The sequence below is a fragment of the Ananas comosus genome, linkage group 16 (assembly GCF_001540865.1).
Source record: "Ananas comosus cultivar F153 linkage group 16, ASM154086v1, whole genome shotgun sequence".
Lineage (NCBI taxonomy): Eukaryota > Viridiplantae > Streptophyta > Magnoliopsida > Poales > Bromeliaceae > Ananas > Ananas comosus.
Genome location: NC_033636.1, coordinates 8536523 through 8556282, shown reverse-complemented (window position 1 = coordinate 8556282; position 19760 = coordinate 8536523). Strand labels below are relative to the sequence as shown.

The 19760-nt window shown below is 34.4% G+C and overlaps 1 protein-coding gene across 1 annotated transcript; it reads left to right on the top strand.

Annotated features, from left to right (window-relative positions):
• Nucleotides 11871-19358, top strand: LOC109722313 (ABC transporter G family member 36-like). Its single transcript, XM_020250332.1, has 24 exons — nucleotides 11871-12386; nucleotides 12481-12601; nucleotides 12707-12795; nucleotides 12923-13007; nucleotides 13120-13279; nucleotides 13386-13462; nucleotides 13559-13612; nucleotides 13746-13836; nucleotides 14009-14310; nucleotides 14409-14690; nucleotides 14773-15089; nucleotides 15185-15345; nucleotides 15442-15545; nucleotides 15633-15789; nucleotides 15880-16005; nucleotides 16133-16290; nucleotides 16384-16716; nucleotides 16889-17179; nucleotides 17261-17344; nucleotides 17548-17681; nucleotides 17762-17989; nucleotides 18093-18264; nucleotides 18532-18786; nucleotides 18887-19358. Exons 1-24 carry the CDS (start codon nucleotides 12070-12072, stop codon nucleotides 19142-19144), a joined length of 4356 nt encoding a protein of 1451 aa, XP_020105921.1. The 5' UTR covers nucleotides 11871-12069; the 3' UTR covers nucleotides 19145-19358.

The following is a 19760-nucleotide window of genomic DNA, read 5'->3' as shown; positions in this document are numbered from 1 at the left end:
TTTTTCAGACGCATCCTCTTCCGTCGTTACTAGATTAATTACATTCCACGCGAACATGTAATGCCATAATAATGGACAAAGAATAAATCAACATCTTAGTTGCAATCACTACCAGATCCATCTAAGAACAAGTGTGATTACTGATCAAAGGGGGTTATTTGACCATTGGATTGCTGTCCTTTTTGAAGTAGATAAAGTAATAAGCATTTTCAACAAGGATGGTTGATGTGTGTTTGGTTTCGTTTCGCTAAAGATCCAACATTACCTGAGCTTCTTAAACAATCAAGTAAGAAAAAAAAAATCACACCGCGCGCGCGCTAGAATGTTCTTTCAAAATCTTTGACAAGTCAATTTTCACAGACGTGGTATTTTACTGTATAAGTGAATAATTCAGCTATATAATTTGACAAAGACATTTTGCGTCAAGTGTTATGTGCGAAATTACATGTGATAAGAAAATTACACGCTTGCACCGTAAGCGAGCTCACAGCAGTTTCTAGCTACCGAGCTCGTCATGCCCACCAATCGAGTTCCGAATAAGAGATTCAAACATCCGCACAGCTTCTAAACCCGCTTGGCTAATCGTACCATACACGAGACCCGTACTCACAAAATGCATATGGGGCCGTCAAGAAGCCGAAACACGAGTTGATTCGTTAAAATATTTAATTCGTGTTTGACTTATCTATTAATCAGCTGTATCGAGCTGAATACGAGCAAACTGACATCAGCGGCGTGTTCGACTCGTTAATTTAATTTTATATTTGCCTCGTTTATTATACGAGCTTATTTCGAATCGAACATGAGTTTAAAACAGCGAGATGGATCGCCCGCATTGCTCGTGAGCATTATTCAAAATCTAGGAACCGGCCAAGAAAATAAAGTAACCAGTTGACATAACGTGTTGTTGCTTGTTAGTCATAGTTTTGACTTTTTTTTTCCCATCAATTTTTGGGCGTTTATTTCTCCTCTGAACAGAGGGACTAATAACTTCTCGTCGACACATCCCCGCCCCAGACCAACCGTTTGATTGATTGGGTTGCACCACGTCACGTATCTTGGTCGATGATGGACGGTGTCCGATCTGCCACGTGTCAAACGAGGAGCTTTTCATAAATAATAAATAATAAATGAAGGCTACAAGAGGTTGCATCCAACCGTCAACCGTCCGTTCAAACAAAGTCCTACGGTTGGTAAGGCTCTTTTCCCATTTGTTGGATGCAAATGCGCCTAAGCAAAGGTGGAGTTTCCGCTCTAATCCGTTCGATTAAAAAAAATTTAAAATAAAAATAATAATTATTTGATTCAAATTTATCTTAATTTATCACGAAAATACAGTGGAAGGTTGTAGATTTTTTTTTCTTTCTTAATCCGTAGTAATTCGTCAAAATTTTATTAAAAACTTAGCTTTTATCATGCCCTACTTCAATGCAATGGTAAATGGTGAAAAAAAAAAGATAAAAATTAACTCGCTCCGAATCCACCCAGTTTGCATCCATACTCATTAAAGAAGGTCGCGCTCCCCTGCTCCCAAAAGAAAAGAGTTTTAGTGTAAATTTGATGCTCTATATATGCTTTCTATGGCTAGAATTAGTCTAATAATCTTATCAAACATTTTTTTTATATATCTACTGCTTTTTTCAAAAAAAAAAAAAAAAAAAAAATTCAGAATTTCGAATCTCTATATTATTGGCTCTTAAATTTTAGCTAAAATAAATTTAATTTTTTATCCCGTGTTAACAGGTACAAAAGACTATAATAAGTTGAGTTGGGTGAACTCAATAGGTTGAATGGAATTACGATTCACAATAAATCTAACGATAAGAGGTCCAACAATAGACCTAACGTTTGAATGAATTGAGTCAGGTTCAAGTCTGTGAGCGCTACAATTAAGTTTTTAAATGTGATGGATGCGTCCTTTCTATCTGTACGTATTTTTAGAATAGTAGGTTTGTGCTTACAATTCACATGTACGTGTATCTAAAAATGTCTTGTCATACTTGCATTCCGTGTTTTGAGGTGTTTATGAACTCGGAAGCATCTGAAATTGGGAAAATCTCGAAAATATTAAATCTAATCAGATCAAATAATCTTGCGGAGATTGAGATTATCCTCATAAAATCCACTTAGCAAAGAAGAGAATCATGGGCATTATTTCTCCATGGCCCACGATCTATACACACAGTCCATTAAATATAAGAAAAACTTTAAATACCATCCCTCTGGTTTCATACTTTCTCACTTTAGTATTTTGTGATTTAAAATATATCAATTTAATACCATGTGGTTTCATTTTTATCTTTTTATTATTAATTTTACTAATTTTTTTTTATTAAATTAGTGACAAAGTTAAAACTAAAGGGTACTAAAGTGAATATTAGATAAACCTAGATGTGATATCTGAAGTTTTCTGTATATAATTTAATGAAATATTAACGAAAAAGCTGATAAAAAAATGAAAGTGAAACCATAGAACATCAATTTAATACATTTTAAATTACAAGATACTAAAGTAAAAATGTGCGAAACAATGGGGGTGGTATTTGAAATTTATAATAACATCACCAGTGAGCTCATGTGGGGCCCACGAATACTTCGTAGTGCGCTCTTTTGGCGGGAGGAGTGGGCGCATTAATTGGGCGACCGTTGCTCGGTGGAATTGTATAGGAATCCTCCTTTTCAAAAAGGTGAAAATATAATGGAGACCCCTCAACTATGGAACATTTACTTTTTGGGATTGAGACAATTTTTTTAATTAAAATTTTTATATTTAGTTAAGTTAAAAAATTTTACCAAATATAATGACACTATTAGTTGCTAATTATTAATTAGCCTAACTTTATTTGCTAAAAAATTATTAAGTCATTAAATTTATTAGTGAAACCGCTAATGAATTTGATGAAATTTCTATTTTTCGCAACGGAAATCACTTGAATTCTAAAACCTAGAAGTTGGCGAGGCTTTCAATCAAAAAAAAAAGTTAACACATTTTAATTTTTTTTTAAAAGAGTAATAAAAGGGTGAAAATTCACCCTTAACAGCAATCTACTTTGAAATTTGTCCCGCAATTTTTTTAATTAATACCATTTAATTTTATAGTTTTTAATTTAAGTTGCTTTGGTTGGATAGGTTAAAGTTTTGTTTGATTCAATAGCCAAATTAGTCAATATATATTAAATATTTTACTTTTGTTTGCTAAAATTTAATTAAAATTATTAAATTTGATAGAAAAATTTTAAACTATTTGACTAAAAATAGGTGAATTCTAAGCAAACGGAAAGATTGTATGGTGGTAATTAAGAAAATAAATTTGAGGAACGTATTTCAAAATTGCCTATAGTTTGGGGCTCTCATTTTAACCTTTTAAAAATAATTATTACATAAGAGAAAATTTTAATTTATTATAATTTTTAATTAAAATATTTAAATTATTATAATTGTATTTTACAGTATATTATATTAACTGAATAATGACGTATTAGCAATGTGACAGTATTATAGTAGATAATGTGATAATAACTAAAATATCACATTAACAATAAATTATTATTTTGTCTGGTAAAATAAAATATAGGACTTATGTTTTATAGTATAACTCTATTAACTGATTAATAATATATTAGTGATATGACAGTATCATAGTAGAGTAATAACTAAAATGTCACATTAATAAAAAATTATTATTTCGCCTAGTAGATTAAAATAGAAGACTTAATTAATCAAAACAATGTAAAAAGTTTCGGTAAAAATGTATAGAACTTAACCGAACTATGAATCATTTGAATTGACTATCTGACCTTTCAAATATTTAATTTTATTGTCCAATCTTTCAATTTATTAGATTTGGGTCAGTCGACTACGCATTGATTCTAAAATTTAAGCTTTTTTATTTAAATAAATTTATTAAAAGTTATGAGAATTGTACGAAGTATATTAATTAAACATGTATACTGTTGACTAACTCAAATCAAACGAATTAAAAAAATTAAATAATAAAATTTAAATTTTAAAATATTAAATAGTTAATTTAAAATGATTTATAGTTTAGATAAATTATGAAAAAAAAAAAAAAAAACATATTTGAGCTGGAGCAGTGGGACCTATACAAAATAAGCACATTGCTGAAACGAAGCTCTGACCATGGAGTGTGAGTTAGTATTTGACACATGATGAATAAAAAACATAATTGACACCATTATCAATCATCCACTATAATAATTTATTAGTGACAATGTGCCTGCCACTTTATTATTCTAGAAAAAGGCACCATCAAATAGTATCACTACCAAGATGCAGTGTTTTAGGTCCACTTCGGAAAAAAGGTCTAGAACGCATCAGTTATATTACTGATGTGATATTTCTAATCAATAAATTATTTTTTTTTGAGTTCGCCCATCTTATTATAATTATTAAAAAGTACTTGTATTGTACTTTTTTTTTTCAAGAAGAGAGATATGTTACTAATGATCCGATGCAAGTGTGACACACTAAACTATGTCTATTTTGAAAATCTCAATAACTAGTTTATACGTACCTATATATTAGAAATATTCTGGTAGAACTCTGTAGAATTAGACTAAAATATTTTTAATAGTATTTGGATTTTTTTTACTTTTAAGTTTATAATCTTTGGATGAAAAATTATAAAGTTAGGATAATAGTGGTCTTCTAAATTTAGTGACCGTCCTCTTAGGGTTTAGTGATAGTTAGTGGAATAGTAATGATTTAAGGATAGATATGATCAACGGAGTAGATTTAATGGTGAAATGTTGGTTGCACCAAGCGTTTGGTGCTATTAAAAGTATCTCAGTCTGACTATATATGTGTTGAGCTAGAATATTATTTATAACAAACGGACTCTATTGCAATCAATTTGTTTTTGATGGAGCTTCCGAATTGACGATCGGCACTATTGAACAAGATCTAGACCACTGAAAATATCTAGAAATTAATTTTATTTTTTCGGGATATTGTTCTCCTATGCATCACATTGACATAAAAATAAATGGTTAAAAATAAATATCCTTTAAAAAGTGATACTAGGATCCTTGTAATCGAAATCAAGAGTATAGATCTTATTTTAAATAATTTAAAGAAGCTTCTAAATAAAATTCAATTGATTTAGATTTTTTTATAACAGTTAAACGAGTTAACGTCTCACATCGACCATTAAATTATAAAATTTTCAATCTTTTGATCATTAGGTCAATGATGTAGATAATATTTAAATTTTGATTCTATATACTTCAAGTAGTATAGATTATATTTAACGGTGTTGATCTCCATTTGGAAGCTTTATTATCAAAACTAAATTGACAGCAACGAAATCCGTTTGCTATTGATAGTATTTTAGCTCAATTCTGTACACACATGCACACACAGAGAAAGAGAGACTAAGAGAGAGGAAGCGATAGGCTACTATACTTTCGAAAATACAGAAGCATCCATACCTTTAAATTATTTTTGATGACGAGACATTTGATTTGGCGATTAATTTCACTAGACATGATATCTACAGTATTAAAACTATTTAAAAATCAAATTTCATAATTTTTTGACTTTATTACTTAGTGAACAAGTAACCTCAGATAAAAACTTTAAATAGTCATTTTTGGACCATTTGATTACTTTACAAATAATGTCGAAAAATTATAAAATTTAGTTTTCATATAATTCTTATAGTATAAATCATGTCTGACGAAGCCGATCATCGAATCGGACGTCCCATCATCCAAAATAACATAAAAATATGAAAACCTTCGTGCTTTTGGAAGCATGTGCAAGAGACGTACTATATATATATATATATATATAGAGAGAGAGAGAGAGAGAGAGAGAGAGAGAGAGAGAGAGAGAGAGAGAGAGTGTATGTCTCGTATACTTTCGAAAGTACGGAGCCTTCCGTGCTTGTAAGTTGTTTTTGATGATAAAGCATCCGATTCGGCAGTCGGCTCCGTTAGGCATGATCTACGTTATTAGAACTATTTAGAAACCAAATTTCATAATTTTTTGACATCATTTACCAAGTGATTAAAGAGTCTCAAAAATGACTATTTTAACGGCCGATGTGGTGTATTTTAAAGTTCAACGGTGTAGAAGAATCCAAATTATATAAAACTTTAATAGAAAATTCTACTTAACATTAAGAACAAGAACAATACTTTTGATTTGAAATTTGAGTTTTTTAATACTATTTTTTGTGAAATTTTTATTTTCAGCCGTTTATTTTGAGCCTACTCGTTCATTAGGCAAATGAAGTTACCAAATTATGAAATTTGGGTTCTAAATAATTCTAATAGTGTAGATCATGTCTAACGGAGCCGATCACCGAATCGGATGCTCCATCATCGAAAACAACTTATAAACACGCAGGCCTCCGTACTTTCGAAAGCATAGGAGCCTAACACTCTCTCTCTCTCTCTCTCTCTATATATATATATATGTATATATATAATTTATCTTAACTTTAGTCCAGTTTGATTCAATTATTCAATCTTTCAAAATTTAAATTTTAGTATCCAAAATTATAATTTATTTAATTTAAGTGATTTGATAAATTTTCAAATATAAAATTTTAGCTAATATTTATTTTAATAAATTTTATATTTGCATAAATTGTAAAAAAAACTGTTAACTAAATTTATAAAAATAAATAACACATTCAAAATTTGAAGTTAAGGCTCAAATTGAACAAAGTTTTTCTTTTCTTTTCTTTTTTTCTTGAGTCGTCGCAGAGAAGTATTATTTCAGAGCGAGACATAATTTTATTTCCAAGAGACTAATTACAGAGGTTGTCCAAGGAAAATAATAATAATCATAATAATAAATAATTGTGGGGCTGTTATGTAAATAGCAACTTTAGAAAGATTCTTTTGTAAAGTACCTATTTGTCTCTCCTGTAAAGTACTTCAATTATTCGCATGTGACATTTTAGATTTAGATAGCCTTAAAAAAATAAAAGTAGAAAAGTTGCTAATTAATATTTTACAAGCAGGTGCACATGTAACATGTGCTAATTAGGTTACCTACCTCCACTCATTGACAAAGTTTATTGAAATATTTAATTATGATCTAAACAAAAGATAACATGGCAGGTGAAGTGAATCATCCGAATCCAACAACAATAAAAAATAATAATATTAGATTAATACAGAAATAATTATGTCTAATCTATAGATGAATTATTTAGGTTGAATGGTTTTTGATAAATAAGCCATATTTGTGGAAGAGCTTTAGCAATATCATTAAAGCTCCTTTAGCGACCGATTAGTTTTAATGATCAGTGATTTACAGATTCTGGCCTATACATTTGGTGATTCTTTTAGAGCATGAAGACATTACAGTCAAGTGCAGTCAAAGGAAGCAGAGCCTTGAGATATGGGGACAAAGCGCAGTGTTTTAAAATCTGGAACCGTCTACGATCGATCTAAAAATATTACTAGGTTATTATTCAGTGGCAATGGGTTCAAGGACGCATGATGTTGTAAATATATAGTAATGTTGGCTTAAATGGATCAGCATTCTTTTTTGTGGCAGGAGGTCAGGTTGGGTCGAGTCACGTTCGAAATGGCGTAAGGCTGGGTTAGGTTGAGTTATCTCGAAGTGGCATGAAGCTAGTTCAGTCGAGCCACAATCGAGACCCATATGCACTATTTCTGTATGCTTTAAATTAATTGGCTGCGTATTTTTAATAACTCGAGCTTTTGAGATTAATGGTTAGTGCCAACGAGTACTGGAATAATAAGTTTTTAACATAAACAAGGGGATGTGTGGTAAATCTTAATTAGTTTTCATTTATACTTAAACTCAACTTGTGCCAATCTGGAAAGTATTAGCAGTTACATGGCATATAATTATTTGCGAATAATTTTTAGAGTTTACTATGCGACAGAAGCGCACACAATTGAATACCCAAAACTACGAATGACTCTCTATTACCTATTGAAAATTCCATGAAAACTCGTTATGGTGAGTCAAATTCAATACCCTTTTGTGGAAATTATTTCCATGTTGGAAAAATCTAGTTGATATATTATTCAAATAATTAAATTCAAGTGAGGAAATTAAATAAAATTGGTCTAAGCACACGTTACCTACCTACCGAGCTAACGTAATTTCGAATTGCCTAAAAAGGAAAAGAAGGCAAAAAAACTCAAAATATTATTTTTTTTTGTTTGAATTAAAATCTGAGAAAAGTAGAAAGAGAAGAACATGACTTTATATAAGGTTGAATTTCTTTTCTTTTTAAAAACGGAGAGAAAAACAATTTTATCTTTTTATATTTAAATATATTCAAGATATCCAACACTTTTTTTTATGTCTGAATTCGAAGTCGAGCGATTCTGATAGCCCACGACACGAACTTGAATTAAACGATATAAAATTAATTTTATAAACTCATTTTATTAATATCGTGTTAAATAATATAAAAAAATATAACTGTTATTTCCTTATAAAAAAAGCTTAAATAGTTGAGAGGTATTTTTAGCAAATGCTCGTGTACATTTATTTATTTAACGTCACTTGTGATGTACGTAGTAGATATATAGCACCACCAAAAACAAAAAAAAAAAAAAAAGGAAAAAAAGTCAAAGCGCATTCATGGGACGCACGGGGTTAATTAGGGTTTCTTGGTCAACACGAACGTTCTAGTTGTTTTTTTTGTCTAGTAGTTTTCGTCTTTTGTTTCCTTAGAAATGTTCTAGTAGTTAATGGAAGGTTAGACGCTCATCTAAGCATTAATTAAAGAGTTTGCTTAGAATTCAAGTAGAGAGTTTTCTACGCATACACGTAGAGAGAGAGAAATGAGAGTTTACAATATGTTGTATGCAAGTGTCAAAGGATAAATCACGGCACCAAACTTCTCTGTCATGTCCGCTTTATTCATTTTTCAGAAATGAACTTATCCAGAAATAAAAAAAATAACTCCAGTATAGAGCTGCCAATGAGAGGAACACGAGTAAACTGGAGGTGGATCGTATTCCCTCATTTATTAAATGAGCCGAACATCAGCTGATTCGTTAAAATATTGAGGTGAAAAATTTAGCTCGTGTTTGATTTGTTTATTAATGAGTTGAGCACGAGTTGATTCGCAAATAATAAATTAGATCGACGACTCTATTACTAGATGAAAAGTTGAAAAATTTTAAAATTTAAAATTTTAATCTAGTAATTAAATTTTACAAAATATAGATCTCTTTACATTTGAGTTGGCTCATTAAGATTCGCACGGGCCACATCTCTTGGTTCGGCTTCATTAAGATTTGAGCTGAAAAATTAGCTCGTCTTATTTATTAGACACAAATAATCAATCTAAAACTTATTTCGAGCTGAACACGAGTTGGCTTGATTGCTGGCCCTACTTTAGTTAGGAGCTCCTCAATGAAGCTCCGTTAAGGAGCCCCCAATTTGCTGTCACTTGTCAAATTTTGAAGTTAGAATCCCCTCCTCAGGATTTTAAAAAAATATCTTTGGATTGTATTATTAAAATACACCTAATAAATTTTTGGATAGATGCAAAACTAACACGTGACAGCGAATCTAAAATCCTCCCCTCAAGATTTTAAAAAGTACTTTTAGATTTTATATTAAAAAATACCAAATAAAATTTTGAATTGAGTCAAAACTGACACATAACAACAGATCAAAGATTTCCTAACAAACTGTTGTAGGAGAGCTCCTTACTAAAGTTGGAACTTCCCAATAAAATATCATTGGAGAGTATATATAGACTTCATACAGTTTATAAATTTTGAGTACCAATAATCACATGGGCCACATCCAACATTCTATTGAAACTCGAATACCGATAATCAAATTCTTAGCAAATTACGATAAGTATGATCAATAATACAAGGTGAAATATTAATCTACATATAATGTGAAAAGTATCATTATCTCATAATTTAAGCTTTGGAATTTGGTGCAAGCCCCTTAACATGGTACCAGCATTTAATACACAATTTCTAATTTCTAATTGGTCAAAACGGCATTGTGTCTAATTAGCATGTATTTAGTAGCGTTAGAAATAATAATTTCATAAAAATACAAAATGCTCGTTGATCTAATCAGGAAGGTACGTACAATTAAGTAAATATCACAACTTACAAAAGTCAAATTTAATCTTAAAATATACAGTAGACCAATACTTTTAATACTAATAAAATATTAATTAAATTTAATATTGACAGATATATTCATAGAATTCGGAGGATTACAGATAGACTCACCTCCATTTTTTGTGTCATGGATTGGGTCATGCAGCTGTGGTGATCTCCCCGTGGCCTTCTAGAAGGTGTAGGATGAGACGTTTTTTTATTTTTTTAATCATATCACAGTAAGAGTCACTAACAAACCAATCATTTTCGCATTAATTGTAAAATATCAAAGTTAATAGTCCCACAATTTGTTCCGTGGTCCCGTCTACTACCTTTTGAATCATTGTCTCCCACCGAACTTTCTTTGGAATATATCTCCCTAAATTTTAGGTATAAATAGACCGAGAGTCCCTCAACTTCATCTTATTTTGAAATGGACTCTTGAACTATTTATTATTTTTATTATTATTATTATTATTTGTTCCTTTGTAATTTACTTAATGTAAGTTAATCTTTTTTTAAATGAATTAAACAATTGTTAATCCATCAGTTTATGTCAAATTTACCCCAAATGCGCCCAGACTTAAATTTCATATAAATAGTATAACCAAAGAGAATCAAAATATTTAAGTGACGTATCAAAATATTATACTTTACAAAATTATATAATATTAAGGGGATAAAATTTACGAAATACAGAGTAACAAAATATAATTTTTTTCTTGTTTATAATTTATACTTAGAAATTTTATAATTTCTAAAGTATATCACATTATCATTCTATTTAATAATAAACTTTTCAAACTATGATAAAATTACAAAAATAGACAAATTTGTATCCTGAGAGCAAAACCCGCTCCAAAACAGTGGAGCGTGGTGGGAGGGCATTTCGGTAATTTGACCAATAGAAGCTTCTACTGTCACTATTTCTGTAATATTTTTATGGGAAAACTTTAAATATCACCATGTAGTTTCACAATTTTTCACTTTAGTACTCTATGGTTTAAAGTGTATCAATTAAGTACAAGGTGATTTCGCACTTTCTCACTTTAGCATTATGTGATTTAAAGTGCATCAATTTAGTACCTTGTGGTTTCATTTTTCTCTTTTCGTTGACTCCTCTGTTAATATTTTATTAAATTATATACAAACAACTTCAGATATCCTATCTAGGTTTATCAAATATTTACTTTAGTACTTTTTAATATTAATTTTGTCACCGATTGTTTTTTCTCCTTTAATATTTTATTAAATTATATACAAAAAAAACTTCAGATATCCTATCTAGGTTTATCGAATATTTACTTTAGTACTCTTTAATTTTAATTTTATCATTGATTTAATGAAAAAAATTTGTGACATGAATAATGAAAAGGGAAAAATAGAACCACAATGTATTAACTTGATACACTTTAAACCACGGTGAGAAAGTGTGAAACTACATGAGTTAACTTGATACACTTTAAACTACATATTACTAAAGTGAGAAAGTGTGAAATCACAGGGGTGTATTTGAAGTTTATCCTATTTTTATCTAATAGAACAAATTCAATTTTTTTAAAAAAAAATTTGAAAATTTTCCGGGAACAGCTAAGATTACGACATGCGAGATTGGCTTAACGAGCAAGAACTCTTTTCTCCTCCTCTCTCTCTCTCTCTCTCTCTATCTCTCTCTCTCTCTCCCTCCCACCTCCCCTCCCGCTTTGACCAAAATCGCTTTTTCAAACCGCAGAAGCCGCTTCGTTTCCGCTTCTGCTTCTCTCTATATAAACCCCTCCCCTCCTCTCCCTCCTCTGTCACCATAACCATTTCACACTGCATTTTTGCGGAGAAGCAAAAAAGAAACGGAGCAAACGAAGAGGAAGAGGAAGAGGAAGGCGAAGGGGAAGGGGGAGGAGAGGGTTCATAAGGGCATTTCGCCGAGCAGGTGAGGTGGTGGGGGTGGTGGGCGCGGGAGTCGCGAGCTCCGGGGATGGATTCGGGGGAGATACACAAGATCGGGAGCATACGGCGCGATAGCGCGATATGGAGGAGGGGGGAGGAGGTGTTCTCGAGGTCGTCGAGGGAGGAGGACGACGAGGAGGCCCTCAAATGGGCGGCGCTCGAGAAGCTCCCCACCTACGACCGGGTGCGGCGGGCGATTCTCGCGCTCCCCGAGGGGGAGCGGCGGGAGATCGACGTCGCGGAGCTCAGCTTCCAGGAGAAGAAGGCGCTGCTGGAGCGGCTGGTGAGGGTCGCGGAGGAGGACAACGAGAGGTTCTTGTTGAAGCTCAAGGATCGAATCGATCGGTAAAGAGCTCGAATCGACTCTGCTTTGTCTGATTTTTTTCTTAATCTTTCTTTTCCTCGTATAATTGTGTCTTTGGGGTGCTTGTTTGCGTAGAGTCGGGATCGAGCTACCCACAATCGAAGTGCGATTCGAGCATCTAAGCATCGAGGCGGAGACTTATGTTGGAAACAGAGGATTGCCCACGATTCTCAATTCCACTATTAACACGCTTGAGGTAGTCTAAGGAAACGAATTATAGTATTAAGAAGAGAAATTTGATCTAATTTTTGTGATCTCCTCGCTTTTTTTGCGTATTGATCTGATTACTTTTGTAAACAAGGCCGTGGCGAATTCTCTGCATATACTGCCGAGCAGGAAGAGACCGATGCCGATCCTTCACGACGTTAGTGGAATCATCAAGCCTCGCAGGTATAAGATGCTTTTCTTTTATAATTATGATTCAATCCAAGCATTATGAGAAATTTGTTATCGACCAACCATAACATCATCCGATTATGAGAAATTTTTGCTGATTGTACTTAATTGTTATTTGCAGGATGACTTTGCTATTAGGTCCGCCGGGATCGGGGAAGACCACATTATTGTTGGCCTTGGCCGGAAAACTAGACTCGGATCTTAAGGTCGAGACTCTCACTATATTGTACTAGTTTTTTATTTGGTTGTGAACGAAAACGTAGGCATATGATGGTCGATATTAACTAGAGGTGGTTTTGTTTTCCGATAATGAAACAGTTCTCAGGAAGAGTGACCTACAATGGCCACGACATGAATGAGTTTGTTCCTCAGAGATCTGCGGCGTATATTAGTCAGCATGATCTCCATATCGGGGAGATGACGGTGCGAGAGACCTTAGCTTTCTCTGCTAGGTGCCAAGGAGTCGGTACTCTACATGGTTAGTATAGAAATATAATTATAAGCTCAAAATTAGAATAATAACTGTAAGGTAACTGGGAAAAAAAAAAAATCTAATCGTATGTTGTATTTGTACAATACCACAGAGATGTTAACTGAATTAGCAAGAAGGGAGAAGGCTGCGAATATCAAGCCGGACCCTGACATCGATGTCTTCATGAAGGTGCAGTAATAATTCTTCATTCAATTCCCTCTCTTCGATATAAAACTAAGTGAGTGCATTTTTGTACTAAATGTCCCTTCATTTTCACTACTCTAGGCAGCTGCGATGGGAGGGAAGGAAGCGAGTGTAGTCACAGATTATATACTGAAGGTATGTTACATGATCTCTTCGTAAATTTGTATACATGAAGTATTTTATGAAGTTATATTGGTTCATTGAAAAGAAAATTCAGAAAATTGATATTTCCCTGCTTTACTCCTTGTTGCTTCTCTATTTCCGATAGATATTGGGACTGGAAATTTGTGCCGATACATTGGTAGGAAATGATATGTTGAGAGGTATATCTGGTGGACAAAGGAAGCGTGTCACAACAGGTACATCTCAGATCACATCTTTCCAGTAGGCTAAAACCTCGGTTTTAAAATATAAAGAATGCTGATTAGAATAGTGAGCTTGTGGTTCAAATATAAAATATCTTCTAATGTGTTTTCTACTAACTTTCTGTTACCCAGACTAATTTATTGGGGTCAAATTTGTGTGACATAGGCGAGATGCTTGTTGGACCTGCGAGGGCTCTATTCATGGATGAGATATCTACTGGGCTGGATAGCTCAACGACTTTTCAAATTGTGAATTCACTCAGGCAATCAATTCACATTCTTGGAGGGACGGCCGTTATCTCGTTGCTTCAACCTGCACCAGAGACCTACGATTTGTTCGATGATATTATTCTTCTTTCTGATGGGCAAATCATGTACGAAGGCCCACGTGAGTATGTGCTTGAGTTCTTTGAGTCCATGGGCTTCAAATGCCCCGAGAGGAAGGGCATCGCTGACTTCTTGCAAGAAGTAGGTTTATCACAAACTGTTTTTTCTTAATTCCAGGAATTAGCTATGCAATTAGAAGATCATATTGAATCTGTTTAATTTTTATTTTGCATATATAGGTGACATCAAGGAAAGATCAGCAGCAGTATTGGATGCGCCATGATGAGCCTTATAGATTTGTCCCTGTAAGGGAGTTTGCAGAGGCCTTCCATTCCTTCCATCTCGGTCGGGCTCTAGCAAATGAGCTTGCCGTGCCATTTGACAAGAGCAAGAGCCATCCTGCTGCTTTGACTACGTCAAAATATGGTGTTAGCAAGACGGAACTGCTGAAAGCTAACATTGATAGAGAAATCTTGCTCATGAAGAGGAACTCATTTGTCTACATATTTAAGGCCACTCAGGTGAGTTTTGTCTCAATTTTATTGTGGTCCAATTTGGCAAAAATATGGCATTAGATGAAAATATGCTATTTCTCTTTGGCAGCTCACAATAATGGCAATCATCGCAATGACTCTCTTCTTGCGCACAAATATGCACCGAGATTCTACAACAGATGGAGGGATCTATATGGGGGCACTCTTCTTTGCAGTAGTCATGATCATGTTTAATGGGTTCTCGGAACTTGCCATGACCATTGTGAAGCTTCCTGTTTTCTTCAAGCAAAGAGATCTTCTGTTCTTTCCTGCATGGTCATACAGTTTACCATCTTGGATTTTGAAGATCCCCATATCATTTTTTGAAGTAGCGGTCTGGGTTTTCATGACATACTATGTCATTGGATTCGATCCGAATGTAGGCAGGTTAGAAACACAACTTTATTCCCTTCTATCCTGTCCTTCTTCTCTGTAATTTGGAGGCTATTTCTGAAATTGATAGCAAGCAATCTGGTTTACAGGCTATTCAAGCAGTATCTGATACTCCTAGCTATCAATCAGATGGCGTCTGCACTATTCCGTTTCATTGGTGGACTGGCTAGAGACATGATCGTCGCAAATACCTTTGGATCATTTGCACTTCTGATTCTTTTGGTGCTGGGTGGATTCATTCTTTCAAGAGGTATGCACTACTAGCTCCCCTGCACTTTTTTAATATACTAATGCAAGTTTATATTGCAATTTTGACTCAACAAACCCTTCTCTGTTCTTCTGACAGAGGATGTGAAGAAGTGGTGGATTTGGGGTTACTGGATCTCACCACTAATGTATGCACAGAATGCTATCTCAACAAATGAGTTTCTAGGGCATAGCTGGAGCAAAGTAAGGATATTACTTCTTGAAAACAAAACAAAAATGATTAAATTGCATAGGAACTCTAGCTTATGTGTTTTTCATGTCCTGCTACAGAAACTTCCAGGACAAAATGAATCATTAGGTGTTCAGGTCTTGACGTCTCGCGGAGTCTTTCCAGAAGCCAAATGGTATTGGATTGGCTTCGGTGCCTTAATAGGATACTTGTTTCTTTTCAACATTCTTTTCACTCTAGCAATCACCTATCTGAATCGTGAGTATACTTCTACCATTAATTGGCCATTAAAAGTTAAGAATCCAGTTTGGATCTCTTATGTTGAGTACGATGTCTTCATGTTTGCAGCATTTGGTAAAGGTCAACCAGTTATATCTGAAGAAACATTAAATGAAAAGCAAGCAAATTTGACCGGTGAAGTTCTAGAAGGTTCACCTAGAGGCAGGATTTCTGCCAATACCTCTGCATCTCAAAGTATGTCTGTTCTCTCTCTTTTTTTTCTCTCTTCTTTTATTTTCAAAGGTTCAAAGTATATCTTGTTACTATGTATTTTTAAGCTAGTTTCTATTGATGAGGGTTCATCTAACAGCAATTTTAATAGAAACAGGAAGCAATCATGAGATAACGAGAAGTAACACAGCATCAAACTCCATGAATGAAGTTGCCGGTGCTAGTCCAAGCAAGAAGGGAATGGTCCTTCCATTTGTACCTCTCTCCCTCACCTTCGAGAATGTAAGATACTCCGTGGACATGCCACAGGTAACTTATTTTAAACAGACAACTTTATGCAAAGGCCCTTCTGCATTTTCTTTATTACCCAAACAGATTGATGATCTTCTGATAAACTTGCAGGAAATGAAAGCGCAAGGCATAACGGAAGACCGACTGGAACTCCTGAAAGGTGTGAGCGGTTCTTTTAGGCCGGGAGTTCTTACAGCTTTAATGGGTGTTAGTGGGGCCGGTAAGACAACGTTGATGGACGTGTTGGCTGGTAGAAAAACGGGTGGATATATTGAGGGAAACATCACCATATCCGGCTACCCAAAGAAGCAAGAGACTTTCGCTCGTGTATCAGGATATTGTGAACAGAATGATATCCATTCTCCTAATGTGACAGTGTATGAATCTCTCGTATTCTCTGCGTGGCTTCGACTCCCTTCAGAAGTTGATTCGACAACACGAAAGGTCAGTTAGTAAATAACATAATTGCCTTCTTTTCTTGGCTGTTGGAATAGGTTCTCCGCTCTAGCAAGCACGAGCTTTTAAAAACTAGGCATATGGATAGCTACGGCCGCTACCCAAGTACAAAGTGATTTCTCTTAAGTTTCTGACATATATTTTGGATTATTGATTGCAGATGTTTATTGAAGAGGTGATGGAGCTTGTAGAGCTCAATTCGTTGAGAGATGCCCTTGTTGGATTGCCTGGAGTGAATGGTTTGTCAACCGAACAAAGGAAAAGGCTCACTATTGCTGTGGAGCTTGTTGCTAACCCCTCTATTATTTTCATGGATGAACCAACCTCAGGGCTTGATGCACGGGCCGCAGCAATTGTTATGAGAACTGTAAGAAACACTGTGGATACTGGGAGGACTGTTGTTTGTACTATTCACCAACCAAGTATCGATATATTCGAAGCTTTTGATGAGGTGAGTGAGATTTTCTGACTTTCTAGTTACTTGTGTTTTGCCAGTTATTTGACTCATGATGTCTTTTATGTTGTCATACAGCTTTTCCTGATGAAGAGAGGAGGAGAGGAGATATACGTAGGTCCACTAGGACACCATTCTTCCCTCCTGATCAAGTATTTCGAGGTATAAACACAATTCTCAACTTCAAATTTTGTTCGTTTCTTATGAACCATTATTTCTGTAAGATATTTGTGAGTAGAAAATGATCAAAGGTTTTCTCTTTCTTTGGGGAAGATGAAAATGATCAAATGTTTTCATCTTCTATTTAAAAAAAAAAAACGAGTAAAAAGGACAACTAACAGTTACTTCCAATCTATTACGTGTAGGGAATTGAAGGCGTTAGTAAGATTAAAGATGGCTATAATCCTGCAACATGGATGTTGGAAGTGACCTCGCCAGCACAAGAAGAGATACTAGGAGTTAATTTCAGTGAAATATATAAGAAATCTGAGCTTTATCAGTGAGTAGACTGCCGCTTTGCCCTTTTCTACCTTAGTTTCCATACCATCTCATTACTCATAATTGCGCATTGTACATCAGGAGGAACATGGCTTTGATAAAGGAACTAAGTACACCCCCACCGGGTTCAAGTGACCTCTATTTCCCAACTCAATACTCGCAATCCTTCTTCACACAATGCATGGCTTGCTTTTGGAAGCAAAGCTTGTCATATTGGAGGAATCCTCCGTACACTGCTGTAAGGCTCTTCTTCACGACGATCATAGCATTGTTGTTCGGAACTATATTCTGGGACCTTGGCACAAAAAGGTAACTGTTGATTCGAATGCCACAAATATATATATATATATTCCAACTATTTATATTTTGTTCTGAAGATAATCATATCGATTCTTGAATTCTACTTTTGCAGGAAGCAACAACAGGATCTGTTCAATGCCATGGGATCCATGTATGCTGCGGTCTTATTCATTGGGGTGCAAAACTCTTCATCCGTTCAGCCGGTCGTGGCGGTTGAAAGAACAGTCTTTTACAGAGAGAGAGCAGCTGGGATGTATTCAGCTTTGCCATACGCATTCGGACAAGTAATTAGTCTCAACTTCTCTTTTTGCCATTTATTTTCTCGGTTAAACTAAAAGGCCCTTACAGTTCCTAATTGTAATTTGATCCGCTAACTTCTAATTGATGCAAAAATAAGCAAATTAAATTTAGTTGATCAAACTGCTAATGTACAATCATCTTGTGAATTCAACCCTGTTCAGTTGAGTTCCAGATATGGATGAATGCGTTTACCAGAAGGTACAGAAGAAACCATAGACCTTGCAATCTAACCACCCTTTTATCATTCGCAGGTTGCGATAGAACTTCCATATATCTTTGTTCAGGCTGTAATATATGGTGTGATAGTCTATGCAATGATCGGATTTGAATGGACGGCTGCTAAATTCTTTTGGTACTTGTTCTTCATGTACTTCACACTGCTATACTTCACATTCTACGGAATGATGGCTGTGGGATTGACCCCCAACTACAACATAGCCTCAATCGTCTCCTCCGCATTCTATGGCTTGTGGAATCTCTTCTCCGGCTTTATCATTCCCCGAACCGTGAGTTCCAACTCAATTGCACCTGATTCTTCTTACTCTTTTAGCAAGTTTATTCTATTGAAATAACTCTCTTCTTCTTTTTTTTTCCTCCTTTCTTCAGAGAATTCCTGTGTGGTGGAGATGGTACTATTGGATAAGTCCCGTGGCGTGGACCTTATACGGGTTGGTTGTCTCACAGTTTGGAGACATAGGGGATAAGCTCGACAGCGGCGAGACTGTGGCCGATTTTGTGAGGGACTACTTTGGCTTCAGGCATAGTTTCTTGGGAGTGGTCGCGGTCGTCGTGGTCGCGTTCGCTGTTCTATTCGCTTTCCTATTCGGGTTCGCGATAATGAAGTTTAACTTCCAAAAGAGATAGAAGGAAGGGCAAATCAAGTTCAACTACAATATATTCGAATAGAGAAATTCGCGGATATTTTTACTAGCATATACAAATTTTTGTACTGCAATTCTTGTAAGATATATGTCAGAGTATAGATAGCTTTTGTAATTGCAAGTGTAAGTAGTATTGATATTTGTTGTATACTTGTACTCTTGAGTTCTAGTAAGTATTAATTTCTTCATATTCATTACATTGGCGGAAATTGAATTGTTACCTTCGATTAATACAATAAAAGAAAAGAAAAAAAAAATTGCATAGTTCAGATGCATATTCTCTCTCTCTCTCTCTCTCTCTATTCTGTTTTTTTGAAGATTTTCTATACTGATTTCTTTGATTAAGGGAGAGGATTAGGGCTCTTTTAGTGAAATTTCCATTAAAGAAGAGGGGAACTTTGTACAAAGTTTGCGTTTTCGGGCTTAATAATTTTTTTTTTTTGGTTATTATTTCAAGTTTCAACTGGTTTCGCAAGATCTCTATTCCTACTCTTATCGAGGTTGTTTCCCTCTAAGTACCAAGATGAGGAAAATTTAAAATCTAGTTATGTTACGCCGAGCGTACAAAAAGAAATGAAAAATGACTAACACAAAGTAGA